Source organism: Petromyzon marinus, chromosome 84 (assembly GCF_048934315.1).
Source record: "Petromyzon marinus isolate PM22_M1 ecotype Great Lakes invasive population chromosome 84, UKy_Petmar_22M1.pri1.0, whole genome shotgun sequence".
Classification (NCBI taxonomy): Eukaryota; Metazoa; Chordata; class Hyperoartia; order Petromyzontiformes; family Petromyzontidae; genus Petromyzon; species Petromyzon marinus.
Window position 1 is genome coordinate 4220219 of NC_133749.1, and position 20835 is coordinate 4241053.

Genomic DNA, 20835 nt, shown 5'->3' on the forward strand with positions numbered 1-20835 from the left:
TGTAATGCGCTGTGTGTGTAATGCGCTGTGTGTGTAATGCGCTGTGTGTGTGTGTAATGCGCTGTGTGTGTGTGTGTGTAATGCGCTGTGTGTGTGTGTGCGTCTGTGCGTGCGTAATGCGTGTGAGTCACACTGAGACATTACTGGCGATGTGGGGGATGTGAGTGAGAGCGTGTGAGTGTATGTGTGAGAGAGTACGTGAGTGTATGTGTGTGAGCGGCAATATCTTTTCATCGGTTGCGTAACGCTGTGTGGAAGCTACCTGGTCTGTCGCTCCGCACTAAGCTTCAGGTCTTCTCGGCCACGGTCATTCCCTCCCTTTCTCTACGCTTACGAAACGTGGACCCCCCTCTAATGGAACATCTTCGCCGGTTAGAAACATTTAGGCTGGCCTGCCTACGATCCATCCTGGGTTTAACCAGGCTGGATTGTGTGAGGAGCTCACAAATCCTTGAAAGATCTGGGCAAGGTCCCATCGGTGAGCTCCTCCGGCGGGCAAGGCTGCGTTGGCTGGGTCATGTAGCCCGCATGCCCAGCCACCGCATGCCGAAACAGCTTTTGTTTGGCCGGATCGAGGGGGCTAAACGGGCGCGGCACGGGCTAGAGAAGAGATGGAGTGATGTGGTACAGGAGGACGTGGAGCTGAGTCGACTTGCCGATGACTGGTACCAGCGGTGTCAAGATCGGCCTCTGTGGAGGAGGCTCGTGAAGGACGCTACTGGGCAGTTGGAGGCAGTCGCCCTCCAACAACAACGGAGGGCGGAGGAGCGACGCTCACAACAGCGAGCGGAGCGCCGGGTGGCTAAAGCACAGCAGGTTGGCACAGTAGGGGGCACAGGTGGTGCATCAGCCAGTCATCTCAGTCAGTCGACCCGTGGCACCTGGGTCTGCCCCGTGACCTCCTGCCAGCGGGCGTTCGACACTTCACGTGGCCTCAAGGTGCACATAGCCTGGCACAAGCGTCGTGGTGACGTCACCGCCACTTAGTGGCGAATGGCGGTTGTTGTTCTTGTTGTGTGAGTGTGTGTGTACGTGAGAGTGACAGCGTGTGTGAGTGTGTGTGAGTGTGTGTGAGTGTATGTGTGATTGTGTGCGAGTGAGTGTGTGAGTGTGTGTGTGATTGTGTGTGACAGAGTGTGCGTGAGTGTGTGAGTAGGTGTGATTATGTGTGTGCGAGTGTGCGAGTGTGTGATTGTGTGAGTGTGTGATTATGTGTAAGTGTTAGTGTACGTGTGTGAGTGTGCGTGCCAGTGAGTGTGCGAGTGTGTGATTGTGAGCGAGTGAGTGTGTGATTACGTGTGAAAGTGAGTGTGTGATTATGTGTGTGTTAGTGTCCGTGTGTGCGTGTGCGTGTCAGTGTGTGCGTGTCAGTGTGGGCGAGCCAGAGTCAAGCTACGTGGCCGGGAGTCGGAGCCATTCCCTGTTCACCTTGGGGTGCGACAGGGATGTCCTCTGGCTCCCACATGATTTAACGTCATCTTCGACCACGTAAGTTCGTGACGCCTTCCGTGGCTGTACCGGAGTTAATTTCCATCTGGTACAGATATAATGGGAGGCTGATCGATGCCTGGGTGCGGTCGAGGAATAGCTCCCTATTGATCAATCACGTTATGTTACTAACAACACTTGCCCCTACAGTCTGTTGAGGCCACACAGGGGATCTTTGTCTGTGTGCGTTGCCTATAAACATCTGGGCGGTTCAGCATTGGGATGCTGCGGTGCCTAGGTGATGTTGACTACCTCGCCTGGTGTACGGGAGGTCGTGGGTTCTTAGCCAGACGATGCCTGCCTGCTGTTGTACACGTGGAATCTGTGTCTCTCTCGCCGTGGTGAGATGTTGACTACCTCGCCTGGTACGCAGGAGGTCGTGATTGTGATGGAGTCTGAGCCTCTCTCTCTCTCTCTCCACGTGGTGAGATGTTGACTACCTCGCCTGCTACGCAGGAGGTCGTGATTGTGATGGAGTCTGAGTCTCTCTCTCCACGTGGTGAGATGTTGACTACCTCGCCTGGTACACAGGAGGTCGTGACTGTGATGGAGTCTGATGGAGTCACGACCTCCTGTGTACCAGGCGAGGTAGTCAACATCTCACCACGTGGAGAGAGAGAGAGAGAGAGACTCAGACTCCATCACAATCACGACCTCCTGTGTACCAGGCGAGGTAGTCAACATCTCACCACGTGGAGAGCGAGAGACTCAGACTCCATCACAATCACGACCTCCTGTGTACCAGGCGAGGTAGTCAACATCTCACCACGTGGAGAGAGAGAGAGAGAGACTCAGACTCCATCACAGTCACGACCTCCTGTGTACCAGGCGAGGCAGTCAACATCTCACCACGTGGAGAGAGAGAGAGAGACTCAGACTCCATCACAATCACGACCTCCTGTGTACCAGGCGAGGCAGTCAACATCTCACCACGTGGAGAGACAGAGAGAGACTCAAACTCCATCACAGTCACGACCTCCTGTGTACTAGGCGAGGTAGTCAACATCTCACCACGTGGAGAGAGAGAGAGAGACTCAGACTCCATCACAGTCACGACCTCCTGCATAACCAGGCGAGGTAGTCAACATCTCACCACGTGGAGAGACAGACAGAGAGAGAGACTCAGACTCCACGTGTACAACAGCGGCAGGCATCGCCTGGCTAAGAACCCACGACCTCCTGTGTACCAGGCGAGGTAGTCAACATCTCACCACGTAGAGAGAGAGAGAGACTCAGACTCCATCACAATCACGACCTCCTGTGTACCAGGCGAGGTAGTCAACATCTCACCACGTAGAGAGAGAGAGACTCAGACTCCATCACAATCACGACCTCCTGTGTACCAGGCGAGGTAGTCAACATCTCACCACGTGGAGAGAGAGAGAGAGAGAGACTCAGACTCCATCACAATCACGACCTCCTGTGTACCAGGCGAGGTAGTCAACATCTCACCACGTGGAGAGAGAGAGAGAGACTCAGACTCCATCACAATCACGACCTCCTGTGTACCAGGCGAGGTAGTCAACATCTCACCACGTGGAGAGAGAGAGAGAGAGAGACTCAGACTCCATCACAGTCACGACCTCCTGTGTACCAGGCGAGGTAGTCAACATCTCACCACGTGGAGAGACAGAGAGACTCAGACTCCATCACAGTCACGACCTCCTGTGTACCAGGCGAGGTAGTCAACATCTCACCACGTGGAGAGAGAGAGACTCAGACTCCATCACAGTCACGACCTCCTGTGTACCAGGCGAGGTAGTCAACATCTCACCACGTGGAGAGAGACGCAGACTCCATCACAATCACGACCTCCTGCGTACCAGGCGAGGTAGTCAACATCTCACCACGTGGAGAGACAGACAGAGAGAGAGACTCAGACTCCACGTGTACAACAGCGGCAGGCATCGCCTGGCTAAGAACCCACGACCTCCTGCGTAACCAGGCGAGGTAGCCGTGATTGATTTTATTTTCTGACCTACGTGGACTTTACCGGAAGGACCAACAATGTACGGGTCGCCTGCAGTCAGGTGAAGCTTCGCATCAAGAGCTTCGATAGCGCGCGGCGGAACTCATCGGCGACGCCCTTACACCCTGGCACGATTAAAACGGTCGGGAAGCGCGGATTGATTTTGTTTAAAAATGGAACACGCGGAAAAAAACTAAACGAATGTGCCGACTAAACCCAAGCATTTTCTCGCTTCCTGTGACCGTAAATTAAAATGGTTGATAGTTTCTGTAGGTGCCTACGTACGGTGAGGACGAAGGGAATGCGCAGATGCTTGCAGATCGATGGACGGATGGATTCCCATTTCTAATCGATAGGAAGAGAGAGGGGGTGGCTTGGAGAGTGAGGGATGTAGGGGAGCTGAGGGGGGGGGGAGGGAGAGATGGAGAGAGAGATGGAGAGAGAGATGGAAAGAGAGATGGAGAGAGATGGAAAGAGAGATGGAGAGAGGGAGGGAGGGAGAGAGGGAGGGAGGGAGAGAGATGGAGAGAGATGGAGATGGAGAGAGATGGAGAGAGATGGAGAGAGATGGAGAGAGATGGAGAGAGATTGAGAGAGAGATGGAGAGAGATGGAGAGAGATGGAGAAAGAGATGGAGAGAGAAATGGAGAGAGAAATGGAGAGAGAAATGGAGAGAGAAATGGAGAGAGATGGAGAGAGGGAGAAAGAGAGGGAGAGAGAGAGGGAGAGAGATGGAGAGAGATTGAGAGAGAGATGGAGAGAGATGGAGAGAGATGGAGAAAGAGATGGAGAGAGAAATGGAGAGAGAAATGGAGAGAGAAATGGAGAGAGATGGAGAGAGATGGAGAGAGATGGAGGGAGAGATGGAGAGAGATGGAGGGAGATGGAGGGGAGAGATGGAGAGAGAGATGGAGAGAGATGGAGGGAGATGGAGAGAGAGATGGAGAGAGATGGAGAGAGATGGAGGGAGATGGAGAGAGAGATGGAGGGAGAGATCGAGAGAGATGGAGAGAGATGGAGAGAGATGGAGGGAGAGATGGAGGGGAGAGGGAGGAGGGGAGAGAGATGGAGGGAGAGATGGAGGGGAGAGGGAGGAGGGGAGAGAGATGGAGGGAGAGATGGAGGGGAGAGATGGAGGAGGGAAGAGAAATGGAGGGAGAGATGGAGGGGAGAGATGGACGGGAGAGGGAGGAGGGGAGAGAGAGATGGAGGGAGGGAGGGACGGAGGGAGGGACGGAGGGAGAGATGGAGAGAGATGGAGGGGAGAGAAATGAGTGACTAACTAAATAAATAAACAATTGGCCCACCGCTTACGCGCTTCGCGCCGGGTTGCCCCGGCAACGGTCGCCAGGGTAACTGGGCCCGGTCCCCTCCCCCACCACCTCCCCCATCTCCCCGTGTGTGAGTGATTCTCTCTGTAGCACTCTCTCTCCTCCACTCCTCCCTCGCCACAGACTCACACAGAGACCCACAGACTCACACAGAGACCCACAGTGTTATATAGACTCACACAGAGACCCACAGACTCACACAGAGACCCACAGACTCACACAGAGACCCACAGACTCACACAGAGACCCACAGACTCACACAGAGACCCACCGTGTTATATAGACTCACACAGAGACCCACAGACTCACACAGAGACCCACAGACTCACACAGAGACCCACAGACTTACACAGAGACCCACAGACCCACACAGAGACCCACAAAATCACACAGAGACCCACAGACTCACACGGAGACCCACACACACACACACAGACCCACAGACTCACACAGAGACCCACACACTCACACAAAGACCCACAGACTCAGAGAGACCCACAGACTCACACAGAGTCCCACAGACGCACACACTGAGACCCACAGACTCACGCGGAGACCCACAGACTCACACAGAGACCCACAGACTCACCCAGAGACCCACATACTCACACAGAGGCCCACAGACTCACACAGAGACCCACAGACTCACACGGAGACCCACAGACTCACACGGAGACCTGCAGAATCCTCACACAGAGACCCACAGACTCACACGGAGACTCACAGACTCATATAGACTCACACAGAGACCCATAGACTCATATAGACTCACAGAGAGACTCGCAGACTCACATGGAGACCCACAAACTCACAGAGACCCACAGACTCACACGGAGACTCACAGACTCATATAGACTCACACAGAGACCCATAGACTCATATAGACTCACAGAGAGCCTCGCAGACTCACAGAGGCCCACAGACTTACACGGAGACCCACAGACTCACACGGAGACCCGCAGACTCACAAAGAGACGCACAGACCCACACAGAGACTCACAGACCCACACAGAGACCCACAGACTCACACGAAGACCCACAGACTCACACGGAGACTCACAGACTCATATAGACTCACACAGAGACCCATAGACTCATATAGACTCACAGAGAGACTCGCAGACTCACACGGAGACCCACAAACTCACAGAGGCCCACAGACTCACACGGAGACTCACAGACTCATATAGACTCACACAGAGACCCATAGACTCATATAGACTCACACAGAGACCCATAGACTCATATAGACTCACAGAGAGTCACGCAGACTCACAGAGGCCCACAGATTTACACGGAGACCCACAGACTCACACGGAGACTCACAGACTCATATAGACTCACACAGAGACCCATAGACTCATATAGACTCACAGAGAGACTCGCAGACTCACACGGAGACCCACAAACTCACAGAGGCCCACAGACTCACACGGAGACTCACAGACTCATATAGACTCACACAGAGACCCATAGACTCATATAGACTCACACAGAGACCCATAGACTCATATAGACTCACAGAGAGGCTCGCAGACTCACAGAGGCCCACAGACTTACACGGAGACCCACAGACTCACACGGAGACTCACAGACTCATATAGACTCACACAGAGACCCATAGACTCATATAGACTCACAGAGAGTCTCGCAGACTCACAGAGGCCCACAGACTTACACGGAGACCCACAGACTAACACGGAGACCCGCAGACTCACACAGAGACCCACATACGCACACAGAGACCCACAGACTCACACGAAGACCCACAGACTCACACGGAGACCCACAGACTCACACAGAGACCCGTAGACTCACACGGAGACCCACAGACTCATATAGAGACCCACAGATTCACAGAGACCAACAGACTGACACAGAGACCCATCGACTCTTATAGACTCACAGAGAGTCTCGCAGACTCACAGAGGCCCACAGACTTACACGGAGACCCACAGACTAACACGGAGACCCGCAGACTCACACAGAGACCCACATACGCACACAGAGACCCACAGACTCACACGAAGACCCACAGACTCACACGGAGACCCACAGACTCACACAGAGACCCGTAGACTCACACGGAGACCCACAGACTCATATAGAGACCCACAGATTCACAGAGACCAACAGACTGACACAGAGACCCATCGACTCTTATAGACTCACACAGAGACCCACAGACTCACACGGAGACCTGCAGAATCCTCACAGAGACCCACAGACTCACACAGAGGCCCACAGACTCACACAGAGACCAACAGACTCACACACAGAGACCCATAGACTCATATAGACTCACACAGAGACCCACAGACTCACACGGAGTCCCACAGACGCACACACTGAGACCCACAGATTCACACAGAGACCCACAGATTCACACAGAGACCCACAGACTCACACACTGAGACCCATAGACTCACACAGAGACCCACAGACTCACACGGAGTCCCACAGACGCACACACTGAGACCCACAGACTCAAGCAGAGACCCACAGACTCACACAGAGACCCACAGACTCACACGGAGACCCACAGACTCACTCATACAGAGACCTACATACGCACACGGAGACCCACACACACACACAGAGACCCACATACGCACACAGAGACCCACAGACTCACACGGAGACCCACAGACTCACACGGAGACCCACAGACTCACACGGAGACCCACAGACTCACACGGAGACCCACAGACTCATATAGAGACCCACAGACTCACAGAGACCAACAGACTGATACGGAGACCCATAGACTCATATAGACTCACACACAGACCCACAGACTCACGGAGTCCTGCAGAATCCTCACACGGAGACCCACAGACTCACACGGAGACCCGCAGACTCACAAAGAGACGCACAGACCCACACAGAGACTCACAGACCCACACAGAGACCCACAGACTCACACGAAGACCCACAGACTCACACGGAGACTCACAGACTCATATAGACTCACACAGAGACCCATAGACTCATATAGACTCACAGAGAGACTCGCAGACTCACACGGAGACCCACAAACTCACAGAGGCCCACAGACTCACACGGAGACTCACAGACTCATATAGACTCACACAGAGACCCATAGACTCATATAGACTCACACAGAGACCCATAGACTCATATAGACTCACAGAGAGTCTCGCAGGCTCACAGAGGCCCACAGATTTACACGGAGACCCACAGACTCACACGGAGACTCACAGACTCATATAGACTCACACAGAGACCCATAGACTCATATAGACTCACAGAGAGACTCGCAGACTCACACGGAGACCCACAAACTCACAGAGGCCCACAGACTCACACGGAGACTCACAGACTCATATAGACTCACACAGAGACCCATAGACTCATATAGACTCACACAGAGACCCATAGACTCATATAGACTCACAGAGAGGCTCGCAGACTCACAGAGGCCCACAGACTTACACGGAGACCCACAGACTCACACGGAGACTCACAGACTCATATAGACTCACACAGAGACCCATAGACTCATATAGACTCACAGAGAGTCTCGCAGACTCACAGAGGCCCACAGACTTACACGGAGACCCACAGACTAACACGGAGACCCGCAGACTCACACAGAGACCCACATACGCACACAGAGACCCACAGACTCACACGAAGACCCACAGACTCACACGGAGACCCACAGACTCACACAGAGACCCGTAGACTCACACGGAGACCCACAGACTCATATAGAGACCCACAGATTCACAGAGACCAACAGACTGACACAGAGACCCATCGACTCTTATAGACTCACACAGAGACCCACAGACTCACACGGAGACCTGCAGAATCCTCACAGAGACCCACAGACTCACACAGAGGCCCACAGACTCACACAGAGACCAACAGACTCACACACAGAGACCCATAGACTCATATAGACTCACACAGAGACCCACAGACTCACACGGAGTCCCACAGACGCACACACTGAGACCCACAGATTCACACAGAGACCCACAGATTCACACAGAGACCCACAGACTCACACACTGAGACCCATAGACTCACACAGAGACCCACAGACTCACACGGAGTCCCACAGACGCACACACTGAGACCCACAGACTCAAGCAGAGACCCACAGACTCACACAGAGACCCACAGACTCACACGGAGACCCACAGACTCACTCATACAGAGACCTACATATGCACACGGAGACCCACACACACACACAGAGACCCACATACGCACACAGAGACCCACAGACTCACACGGAGACCCACAGACTCACACGGAGACCCACAGACTCACACGGAGACCCACAGACTCACACGGAGACCCACAGACTCATATAGAGACCCACAGACTCACAGAGACCAACAGACTGATACGGAGACCCATAGACTCATATAGACTCACACACAGACCCACAGACTCACGGAGTCCTGCAGAATCCTCACACGGAGACCCACAGACTCACACAGAGACCCACAGAAAGGCGCGTGTGTCAGGCTAGGTGCACGTTGAGGCCACGTGAAGTGTCGAACGCCCGCTGGCAGGAGGTCAGGGGGCAGACCCAAGTGCCACGGGTCGGCTGACTGAGATGACTGAGATGACTGGCTGATGCACCCCCTACTGTGCCAACCTGCTGTGCTTTAGCCACCCGGCGCTCCGCTCGTTGTTGTGAGCGTCGCTCCTCCGCCCTCCGTTGTTGTTGGAGGGCGACTGCCTCCAACTTCCCAGCAGCGTCCTTCAATAGCCTCCTCCAGAGGCCGATCTTGACACCGCTGGTACCAGTCATCGGCAAGTCCACTCAGCAACACATCCTCCTGTACCAAATCACTCCATCTCTTCTCTAGCCTATGCCGCGCCCGTTTAGCCCCCTATATCCGGCTGAACAAAAGTTGTTTAGGCATGCGGTGACCGGGCATGCGGGCTACATGACCCAGCCAACGCAGCCTTGCCCGCCGGAGGAGCTCACCGATGGGACCTTGCCCAGATCTTTCAAGGATTTGTGAGCTCCTCACACAATCCAGCCTGGTTAAACCCAGGATGGATCGTAGGCAGGCCAGCCTCAATGTTTCTAACCGGCGAAGATGTTCCATTAGAGGGGGGTCCATGTTTTGCAAGCGTAGAGAAGGGAGGGAATGACCGTCGCCGAGAAGACCTGAAGCTTAGTGCGGAGCGACAGACCAGGTAGCTTCCATACAGCGTTACGCAACCGATGAAAAGATATTGCCGCTCGACTGATTAGGAGTGAGACCTCTGCTGTCAAACCAGAGCCGGTCATGAGCACACTGCCCAGGTATGGGAAACTCTCCACTCTCTCCACAACTGCCCCATCACCGATTGGGAATCGTGGGGGTGGAGTGTCCGATGGTACAAAATACCCAGGCAGGTGCTTAGTTCTGGTGGGGCTGATGGTAAGGCCCCACCTCTTAGTGGCACGCTCCAGTCTCAGCAGCAGCGTCTCCAACTCCTCCACTGAGTGAGCGGCAATTACCAGATCATCAGCATACATAATGTGGTTGACCAATAGGGAGCCATCCCTTGACCGCACGCGGGCATCGATCAGCCTCCCATTGTATTTACACCATATGGAGATTCCCCCGGTACAGCTATTGAAGGCTTCACGGACTACGTGGTCAAAATAGATGTTAAATAATGTGGGAGCCAGAGGACATCCCTGTCGCACCCCAAGGTGTACAGGGAATGGCTCTGACTCCCGGCTACGTAGTTTTACCCGGGACCGCTCACCATCATGAAGGTCCTTAATGATCGTGAGCAGCGGGTCAGGGACTCCAAAAGCACGAAGAACAACCCAGAGCCCAAGCCTACTGATGGTATCATAGGCCTTGACCAGGTCAATAAAGCAGAGATGTAGGTCTTGTTGGAATTCCCTACACCTCTTCTGTTGGAGACGGACAGAAAACACGGCATCTGTGCAGGACCGCCCTTTCCTGAAACCACACTGGGGCTCTGCAAGCCTCTCATCAGCGTGCCTGGCAAGGCGATGTTGAATAATCCTTGCCAGGACCTTTCCCGGCACACTGAGGAGTGAGATGCCCCTGTAGTTGTTACAGTCTGTGCGGTCCCCCTTCTTAAAGAGAGGGACTACCAGGGCATCCTTCCAATCCTGCGGAACCCGTCCAGTGGTCCAGACTGTTGTTATGATGTCACGTAGGGCAGTCTGTGCACAAACGCCACCCTCCCAAATACACTTACTCACTCACACACTCACTCATAGACTCGCTCACTCATACACTCACTCATACACTCACTCATACACTCACTCATATACTCACTCGCTCACTCATACACTCGCTCACTCATACACTCACTTACCCACTCACTCACGCACCCATCACTCACTCATTCACTAACTCCCTCATACACTCACTCACTCATTCACTCACTCACTCATACACTCACTCATACACTCACTCACTCATACACTCACTCACTTACTCATACACTCACTCACTTACTCATACACTCACTCACTCACACACTCACTCACACACTCACTCACTCACTCATACACTCACACATACACTCACTCACTCACACACTCACTCACACACTCACTCACTCACTCATACACTCACACATACACTCACTCACTCACACACTCACACATACACTCACTCATACACTCACTCACTCACTCCCCCCATCACTCACTCACTCACACGCACACTCACCCACCCCACCCCGCTCGCCACACCACCACCACCACCACGCTCGCCACACCACCACCCACCACGCTCGCCACACCACCACTCACCACGCTCGCCACACCCGCTCACCGTCAGGTTATCCTCGTACAGCTTCAGGTCGTAGCCGCTCAGCTCCACGCAGAAGATGATGGCCGTGACGCCCTCGAAGCAATGGATCCACTTCTTACGCTCGGACCGCTGTCCGCCCACGTCCACCATCTTGAAGGTGAGCTCCTTGAAGGTGAAGCGGTTCTCCACAATGCCCGTGGTCATGTCGCGCGACCGCAGGATGTCCTCCACCGTCGGTACGTAGCCCGGCGCGGCGATGCGCTCCAGGTCGCCGAGGTAGTAGGCCGCGTTGTCCTCCAGGTGGTACTCGCTGGAGCGTCCGAAGCAAAGCTGCACACCCGGGTCGCACCAAAGGCGCCTCATGATGGCGAGGAGCTCGGGGCTGATCTCGCCCTTGCTCTCCGCCGGGCCGGTCAGGGCGAAGAGCTGCACCGCATCGTAGGCACGCTCCTGCGGGCGGGCGGGGCGGAGGGTGGTTGGCGAGTGTGGTGGGTTGGTTTGGTGGTGGTGGTGAGTGTGGTGGGTGGTGAGTGGTGTGTGTGGTGGTGTGTGGTGAGTGTGGTGGTGGTGGTGGGTGTGGTGGTGAGTGTGGTGGTGGTGGTGGTGGGGTGTGGTGTGATGGTAGTGGTGAGTGTGGTGGTGGTGGTGGTGGTGGTGGGGTGTGGTGGTGAGTGTGGTGGTGGTGGTGGGTGTGGTGTGTGTGGTGTGATGGTAGTGGTGGTGGGGTGGTGGTGGGGTGTGGTGGTGGTGGTGGGTGTGGTGGTGGGGTGTGGTGGTGAGGTGGTGGTGGTGAGTGTGGTGGTGGTGGGGTGTGGTGTGATGGTAGTGGTGAGTGTGGTGGTGGTGGTGGTGTGGTGGTGGTGAGTGTGGTGTGATGGTAGTGGTGGTGAGTGTGGTGTGATGGTAGTGGTGGTGAGTGTGGTGTGATGGTAGTGGTGAGTGTGGTGGTGGTGGTGGTCAGTGTGGTGGTGGTGAGTGTGGTGGTGGTGGTGAGTGTGGTGTGGTGGTGGTGGTGGTGAGTGTGGTGGTGGTGAGTGTGGTGGTGGTGGTGATGAGTGTGGTGGTGGTGAGTGTGGTGGTGGTGGTGATGAGTGTGGTGGTGGTGAGTGTGGTGGTGGTGCGTGTAGTGGTGGTGGGGTGTGGTGTGATGGTAGTGGTGAGTGTGGTGGTGGCGAGTGTGGTGGTGGTGAGTGTGGTGGTGGTGGTGGTGAGTGTGGTGGTGGTGAGTGTGGTGTGATGGTAGTGGTGGTGGGGTGTGGTGTGATGGTAGTGGTGAGTGTGGTGGTGGTGGTGATGAGTGTGGTGGTGGCGAGTGTGGTGGTGGTGGGGTGTGGTGGTGGTGAGGTGGGGTGTGCTGTGGGTGTGTGGGGTGTGGTGTGGATGGGTGAGTGGGTGGGTGAGTGGGTGGGTGAGTGGGTGAGTTGGTGGGTAGGTGGGTGCGTGAGTTAGTGGGTGTATAGGTGGAATGGTGGGTGGGTGGGTTGGTGGGTGAGTGGGTGGGTGAGTGGGTGGCTTGGTGCATGAGTGGGTGGGTGGGTGAGTGGGTGGCATGGTGGGTGAGTGGGTGTGTGGTTGAGTGACTTAGGAACCGAGTGAGCGACTGAACGAGTGAGTGAGTCAATGAATCACCGAGTAAGCGAGTGACTCAGCTAGCGAGTGAGCGAGCGACTCAGCGAGCGAGCGACGAGCAAGCGAGTGACTGAGCTAGTGAGGGAGTGAGCGACTGAACGAACGAGCGACTGAGCGAGCGACGAGCAAGTGAGTGACCGAGCGACTGAGCGAGGGAGGGAGTGAGCGACTGAGCGAGCGAGCTAAAGAGCGATCGACGAGCAAGCGAGTGACTGAGCAAGCGAGTGACTAAGCTAGTGAGTGACTAAGCTAGTGAGTGACCGAGCGGCTGGGCGAGCGAGTAACTGAGCGAGTGAGCGACTGAGTGAGCGAGCGAGCAACTGAGCGAGCGAGCGACTGGGCGAGCGAGTAACTGAGCGAGTGAGTGACCGAGCGACTGAGCGACTGGGCGAGCGAGTAACTGAGTGATCGAGCGACTGAGCGAGCGACTGAGCGACTGGGCGAGCGAGTAACTGAGCGAGTGAGCGACTGAGTGAGCGAGTGAGCGACTGGGCGAGTGAGTAACTGAGCGAGCGAGTAACTGAGCGAGCGACTGAGCGACTGAGCGAGCGAGTAACTGAGCGAGTGAGCGACTGAGCGAGCGAGCGACTGAGCGGGCGAGTAACTGAGCGAGCGAGTGACTGAGCGAGTGAGCGACTGGGCGAGCGAGCGACTTAGCGAGCGAGTAACTGAGCAAGCGACTGAGCGACTGGGCGAGCGAGTAACTGAGCGAGTGAGCGACTGGGCGAGCGAGCGACTGAGCGAGCGAGTAACTGAGCGAGCGAGCGACTGGGCGAGCGAGCGACTGGGCGAGCGAGTAACTGAGCAAGCGACTGAGCGAGCGAGTAACTGAGTGAGCGACTGGGCGACTGAGTGAGCGAGTAACTGAGCGAGTAACTGAGCGAGTAACTGAGCAAGCGACTGAGCGACTGAGCGAGCGAGTAACTGAGCGACTGAGCGACTGAGCGAGCGAGCGACTGAGCGAGTGAGCGACTGAGCGAGCGAGCGACCTAGCGAGCGAGTAACTGAGCGAGCGAGCGACTGAGCGAGCGAGCGACTGAGCGAGTGAGCGACTGGGCGAGCGAGCGACTGAGCGAGCGAGTAACTGAGCGAGCGAGCGACTGAGCGAGCGAGCGACCTAGCGAGCGAGTAACTGAGCAAGCGACTGAGCGACTGAGCGAGCGAGTAACTGAGCGAGCGAGTGACTGAGCGAGCGAGTGACTGAGTGAGCGAGTGACTGAGCGAGCGAGCGACTGAGCGAGCGAGCGACTGAGCGAGCGAGTGACTGAGCGAGCGACTGGGCGAGCGAGCGACCTAGCGGGCGAGTAACTGAGCGAGCGAGTGACTGAGTGAGCGACCGAGCGACCGAGCGACCGAGCCAGCGACCGAGCGAGCCAGCGACCGAGCGAGCGAGCGAGCAGCTCCCCCCTCCCCACCCCGCCCGCCGCCACTCCCACCCCCACACACCGACCTGGTTGCCGAAGTCGATCTTGAGCACGCCGACGGCACGGATGATCCGCGTGAGCGAGTCGATGGCGTTGTAGACGATGAGCGGGCGGTACTCGCGACACGCGTCCAGGTTGAAGCCCCCGCTGTGGATGATCTTCATCTGCTTCACGATGGTGCTCTTGCCCGAGTTGCTGGTGCCCAGCAGGAGCAGCTTGATCTCCCGCCGCTGCCGCTGGCTCTCCGAGCGGAGGTGGCGGTCGATGCGGCGCGAGCGACGAGCGGCCTCCTTCTCCTCGGCGCTCTGGCGGCAGCCCATGGCTGCTGCTGCTGCTGGTGGTGGTGGTGTGGGTAGGGGTGTGGGTAGGGGTGTGGTGTGGTGTGGGTGTGGTGTGGTGTGGGTAGGGGTGTGGTGTGGTGTGGGTAGGGGTGTGGTGTGATGGGGGTGTGGTGTGAGTGGTGTGGGTGGTGTGGGTAGGGGGTGTGGTGTGGGTAGGGGTGTGGTGTGCGTGGTGTGGTGGGGGTGTGGTGTGGTGAGAGTGGTGTGGTGGAGGTGGTGTGGGTGGTGTGGTGTGAGTGGTGTGGTGGGGGTGTGGTGTGTGTGGTGGGGGTGTGGTGAGTGGTGTGGTGGAGGTGGTGTGTGTGGTGTGGTGTGTGTGGTGTGGTAGAGGTGGTGTGTGTGGTGTGGTGTGAGTGGTGTGGTGGGGGTGTGGTGTGTGTGGTGGGGGTGTGGTGAGTGGTGTGGTGGAGGTGGTGTGTGTGGTGTGGTGTGTGTGGTGTGGTGGAGGTGGTGTGTGTGGTGTGGTGTGAGTGGTGTGGTGGGGGTGTGGTGTGTGTGGTGGGGGTGTGGTGAGTGGTGTGGTGGAGGTGGTGTGTGTGGTGGGGGTGTGGTGTGTGTGGTGTGGTGGAGGTGGTGTGGGTGGTGTGGTGGTGGTCATGGTGGTGGATGGTGCACCATGGTGAAGGGAAAAACAAGGATAGTAAATTATTAACTCTACGTAGATATTTACATAACCACCACCCCCACCACCACCTCCTCCACACCCACCACCACAACCTCCACCACCATCACCCCCTAGTCCACCACCTCCACCACCACCTCCTACTAAAACTAAACCATGATTATTGTAGCCAGGGTCTAAGGGGCTCCATCAGTGAGCTGATCTCTGTGTAAATCTTTGTTTTGTTTAGAGAAGCAACCTGGCCATCAAACAATATCATCATCATCATCACCATCATCATCATGTAGACATTGAGAGCAAATCAACTAAAACTAAACCATGATTATTGTAGCCAGGGTCTAAGGGGCTCCATCAGTGAGCTGGTCTCTGTGTAGCTCGTTGTTTTGTTTAGAGAAGCAACCTGGCCATCAAACAATATCATCATCATCATCACCATCATCATCATGTAGACATTGAGAGCAAATCAACTAAAACTAAACCATGATTATTGTAGCCAGGGACTAAGGGGCTCCATCAGTGAGCTGGTCTCTGTGTAGCTCGTTGTTTTGTTTAGAGAAGCAACCTGGCCATCAAACAATATCATCATCATCATCACCATCATCATCATGTAGACATTGAGAGCAAATCAACTAAAACTAAACCATGATTATTGTAGCCAGGGTCTAAGGGGCTCCATCAGTGAGCTGGTCTCTGTGTAGCTCGTTGTTTTGTTTAGAGAAGCAACCTGGCCATCAAACAATATCATCATCATCATCACCATCATCATCATGTAGACATTGAGAGCAAATCAACTAAAACTAAACCATGATTATTGTAGCCAGGGACTAAGGGGCTCCATCAGTGAGCTGGTCTCTGTGTAGCTCGTTGTTTTGTTTAGAGAAGCAACCTGGCCATCAAACAATATCATCATCATCATCACCATCATCATCATGTAGACATTGAGAGCAAATCAACTAAAACTAAACCATGATTATTGTAGCCAGGGACTAAGGGGATCATCAATGAGCTGGTCTCTGTGTAGCTCGTTGTTTTGGTTAGAGAAGCAACCTGGCCATGAAACAATATCATCATCATCAGCATCATCATGTAGACATTGGAGAGCAAATCAACTAAAACTAAACCATGATTATTGTAGCCAGGGACTAAGGGGATCCATCAGTGAGCTGGTCTCTGTGTAGCTCGTTGTTTTGTTTAGAGAAGCAACCTGGCCATCAAACAATATCATCATCATCACGATCATCATGTAGACATTGGAGAGCAAATCAACAAAAACTAAACCATGATTATTGTAGCCAGGGACTAAGGGGAACATCAATGAGCTGGTCTCTGTGTAGCTCGTTGTTTTGTTTAGAGAAGCAACCTGGCCATCAAACAATATCATCATCAGCATCATCATCATCATGTAGACATTGAGAGCAAATCAACTAAAACTAAACCATGATTATTGTAGCCAGGGACTAAGGGGATCCATCAATGAGCTGGTCTCTGTGTAGCTCGTTGTTTTGTTTAGAGAAGCAACCTGGCCATCAAACAATATCATCATCAGCATCATCATCATCATGTAGACATTGAGAGCAAATCAACTAAAACTAAACCATGATTATTGTAGCCAGGGTCTAAGGGGCTCCATCAGTGAGCTGGTCTCTGTGTAGCTCGTTGTTTTGTTTAGAGAAGCAACCTGGCCATCAAACAATATCATCATCAGCATCATCATCATCATGTAGACATTGAGAGCAAATCAACTAAAACTAAACCATGATTATTGTAGCCAGGGTCTAAGGGGCTCCATCAGTGAGATGCTCTCAGTGTAACTCTTTGTTTTGTTTAGAGAAGCAACCTGGCCATCAAACAATATCATCATCAGCATCATCACCATCATCATCATGTAGACATTGAGAGCAAATCAACAAAAACTAAACCATGATTATTGTAGCCAGGGTCTAAGGGGCTCCATCAGTGAGCTGGTCTTTGTGTAGCTCGTTGTATTATTTAGAGAAGCAACCTGGCCATCAAACAATATCATCATCAGAATCATCATGTCGACATTGAGAGCAAATCAACTACAACTAAACCATGATTATTGTAGCCAGGGTCTAAGGGGCTCCATCAGTGAGCTGATCTGTGTAAATCTTTGTTTTGTTTAGAGAAGCGACCTGGCCATCAAACAATATCATCAGCATCATCACCATCATCATCATGTAGACAATGAGAGCAAATCAACTACAACTAAACCATGATTATTGTAGCCAGGGTCTAAGGGGCTCCATCAGTGAACTGCTCTCTGTGTAGCTCTTTGTACAGACAAGCCGCCTTGGCCATCACGGCTCAATCACGTGGCTGATATCATCGTCGCCACCGTCACCGCGCGGACATTCGTGGTGAAAGTCAAACACCCGGAGCACGTGCAGAGGACAAAGCGGAGGTCCAGGAGATAAATCCACAGCAGTGAGAGAGAGAGAGACGCAGACTCCACACGTATAGAAGTAGGCATCGTCAGGGTCCGGGATCGAACCCACGACCTCCTGGAGACCAGGCGAGGTAGTCAACATCTCATCAGGGTCGGGATTTAACCCAAAACCTCCTGCATACCAGGCGAGGTAGTCAACATCTCATCAGGGTCGGGATCGAACCCACGATCTCCTGCAGACCAGGCGAGGTAGTCAACATCTCATCAGGGTCTGGGATCGAACCCACAACCTGCTGCAGACCAGGCGAGGTAGTCAACATCTCATCAGGGTCGGGATTTAACCCAAAACCTCCTGCATACCAGGCGAGGTAGTCAACATCTCATCAGGGTTGGGATAGAACCCACGACCTCCTGCGTACCCGGCGAGGTAGTCAACATCTCATCAGGGTCTGGGATCGAACCCACGACCTGCTGCAGACCAGGCGAGGTAGTCAACATCTCATCAGGGTCGGGATTTAACCCAAAACCTCCTGCATACCAGGCGAGGTAGTCAACATCTCATCAGGGTTGGGATAGAACCCACGACCTCCTGCGTACCCGGCGAGGTAGTCAACATCTCATCAGGGTCGGGATCAAACCCACGACCTGCTGCAGACCAGGCGAGGTAGTCAACATCTCATCAGGGTCTGGGATCGAACCCACGACCTCCCGCAGACCAGGCGAGGTAGTCAACATCTCATCATGGACTGAGATCGAACCTAAGACCTCCTGCGTACCAGGCGAGGTAGTCAACATATCAAGGTCGGGATCGAACCCACGACCTCCTGCAGACCAGGCGAGGTAGTCAACATCTCATCAGGGTCTGGGATCGAACCCACGACCTCCTGCAGACCAGGCGAGGTAGTCAACATCTCATCAGAGACGGGATTTAACCCACAACCTCCTGCATACCAGGCGAGGTAGTCAACATCTCATCAGGGTTGGGATAGAACCCACGACCTCCTGCGTACCAGGCGAGGTAATCAACATATCATCAGGGTCAGGATCGAACCGACAACCTCCTGCAGACCAGGCGAGGTAGTCAACATCTCATCAGGGTCTGGGATCGAACCCACGACCTGCTGCAGACGAGGCGAGGTAGTCAACATCTCATCAGGGTCTGGGATCGAACCCACGACCCCTGCAGACCAGGCGAAGTAGTCAACATCTCATCAGGGTCTGGGATCGAACCTACGACCTCCTACAGACCAGGTGAGGTAGTCAACATCTCATCAGGGTCGGGATTTGACCCACAACCTCCTGCAGACCAAGCGAGGTAGTCAACATCTCATCAGGGTTGGGATAGAACCCACGACCTCCTGCGTACCAGGCGAGGTAGTCAACATATCATCAGGGTCGGGATCGAACTGACAACCTCCTGCAGACCAGGCGAGGTAGTCAACATCTCATTAGGGTCGGGATCGAACTGACAACCTCCTGCAGACCGGGCGAGGTAGTCAACATCTCATTAGGGTCGGGATCGAACCCACGACCTGCTGCAGACCTGGCGAGGTAGTCAACATCTCATCAGGGTCTGGGATCGAACCAACGACCTCCTGCAGACCAGGCGAGGTAGTCAACATCTCATCAGGGTCTGGGATCGAACCCACGACCTCCTGCATACCAGGCGAGGTAGTCAACATCTCATCAGGGTCTGGGATCGAACCAACGACCTCCTGCGTACCAGGCGAGGTAGTCAACATATCATCAAGGTCGGGATTTAACCCACAACCTCCTGCAGACCAAGCAAGGTAGTCAACATCTCATCAGAGTTGGGATAGAACCCACGACCACCTGCGTACCCGTTGAAGTAGTCAACATCTCATTAGGGTGGTGATCGAACCCACGACCTCCTGCATACCAGGCGAGGTAGTCAACATCTCATCAGGGTTGGAATCGAACCCACGACCCCCTGCAGACCAGGCGAGGTAGTCAACATCTCAACACGGGGAGAGACGCAGACTCCAACATATACAGCGGCAGGCAGCATCAGGGTCTGGGATTGAACCCACAAACTCCTGTGTACCTGGCGAGGTAGTCAACATCTCATCAGGGTCTGGGATCGAACCAACGACCCCTGCAGACCAGGCGAGGTAGTCAACATCTCATCAGGGTCTGGGATCAAACCCACGACCTCCTGCAGACCGGGCGAGGTAGTCAACATCTCATCAGGGTCTGGGATCGAACCCACGACCTCCTGCAGACCAGGCGAGGTAGTCAACATCTCATCAGGGTCTGGGATCGAACCCACGACCTCCTGCAGACTTGGCGAGGTAGTCAACATCTCATCAGGGTCGGGATTTAACCCACAACCTCCTGCAGACCAAGCAAGGTAGTCAACATCTCATCAGGGTCGGGATCGAACCCACGACCTCCTGCAGACCAGACGAGGTAGTCAACATCTCATCAGGGTCTGGGATCGAACCAATGACCTCCTGCAGACCAGACGAGGTAGTCAACATCTCATCAGGGTCTGGGATCGAACCCACGACCCCCTGCAAACCAGGCGAGGTAGTCAACATATCATCAGGGTCTGGGATCGAACCCACGACCTCCTGCAGACCAGGCAAGGTAGTCAACATCTCATCAGGGTCTGGGATCGAACCCACGACCTCCTGCAGATCAGGCGAGGTAGTCAACATCTCATCAGGGTCTGGGATCGAACCTACGACCTCCTGTGTACCTGGCGAGGTAGTCAACATATCATCAATGTCGGGATCGAACCCACGACCTCCTGCAGACCAGGCGAGGTAGTCAACATCTCATCAGGGTCTGGGATCGAACCCACGACTACCTTCAAACC

At 54.4% G+C, this 20835-nt stretch overlaps 2 protein-coding genes across 7 annotated transcripts in view; both read right to left on the reverse strand.

The window, feature by feature from the left end:
* Positions 1-20835, reverse strand: part of GNAZ (G protein subunit alpha z) — a 185012-nt gene that overhangs the window by 10102 nt on the left and 154075 nt on the right. For 3 of the 6 annotated variants that reach the window (XM_076057775.1, XM_076057773.1, XM_076057774.1), the window contains 2 exons: positions 14650-14951; positions 11592-12020 (listed from right to left, as the gene is read on the reverse strand). In XM_076057775.1, coding sequence (XP_075913890.1) covers positions 11592-12020; positions 14650-14943 — 723 coding nt within the window. In that variant the 5' untranslated portion in view covers positions 14944-14951. Of the gene's footprint in view, positions 1-11591; positions 12021-14649; positions 14958-20835 lie in introns of all 6 variants that reach the window. The other 3 variants (XM_076057776.1, XM_032944722.2, XM_032944723.2) reach the window with 3 other exon arrangements.
* LOC142907885 (uncharacterized) lies at positions 2064-4848 on the reverse strand. The gene is made up of 3 exons (XM_076057786.1): positions 4840-4848; positions 2665-4735; positions 2064-2545 (listed from the first exon to the last, which is right to left on the reverse strand). Exons 1-2 carry the CDS (start codon positions 4846-4848, stop codon positions 3803-3805), a joined length of 942 nt encoding a protein of 313 aa, XP_075913901.1. The 3' UTR covers positions 2064-2545; positions 2665-3802.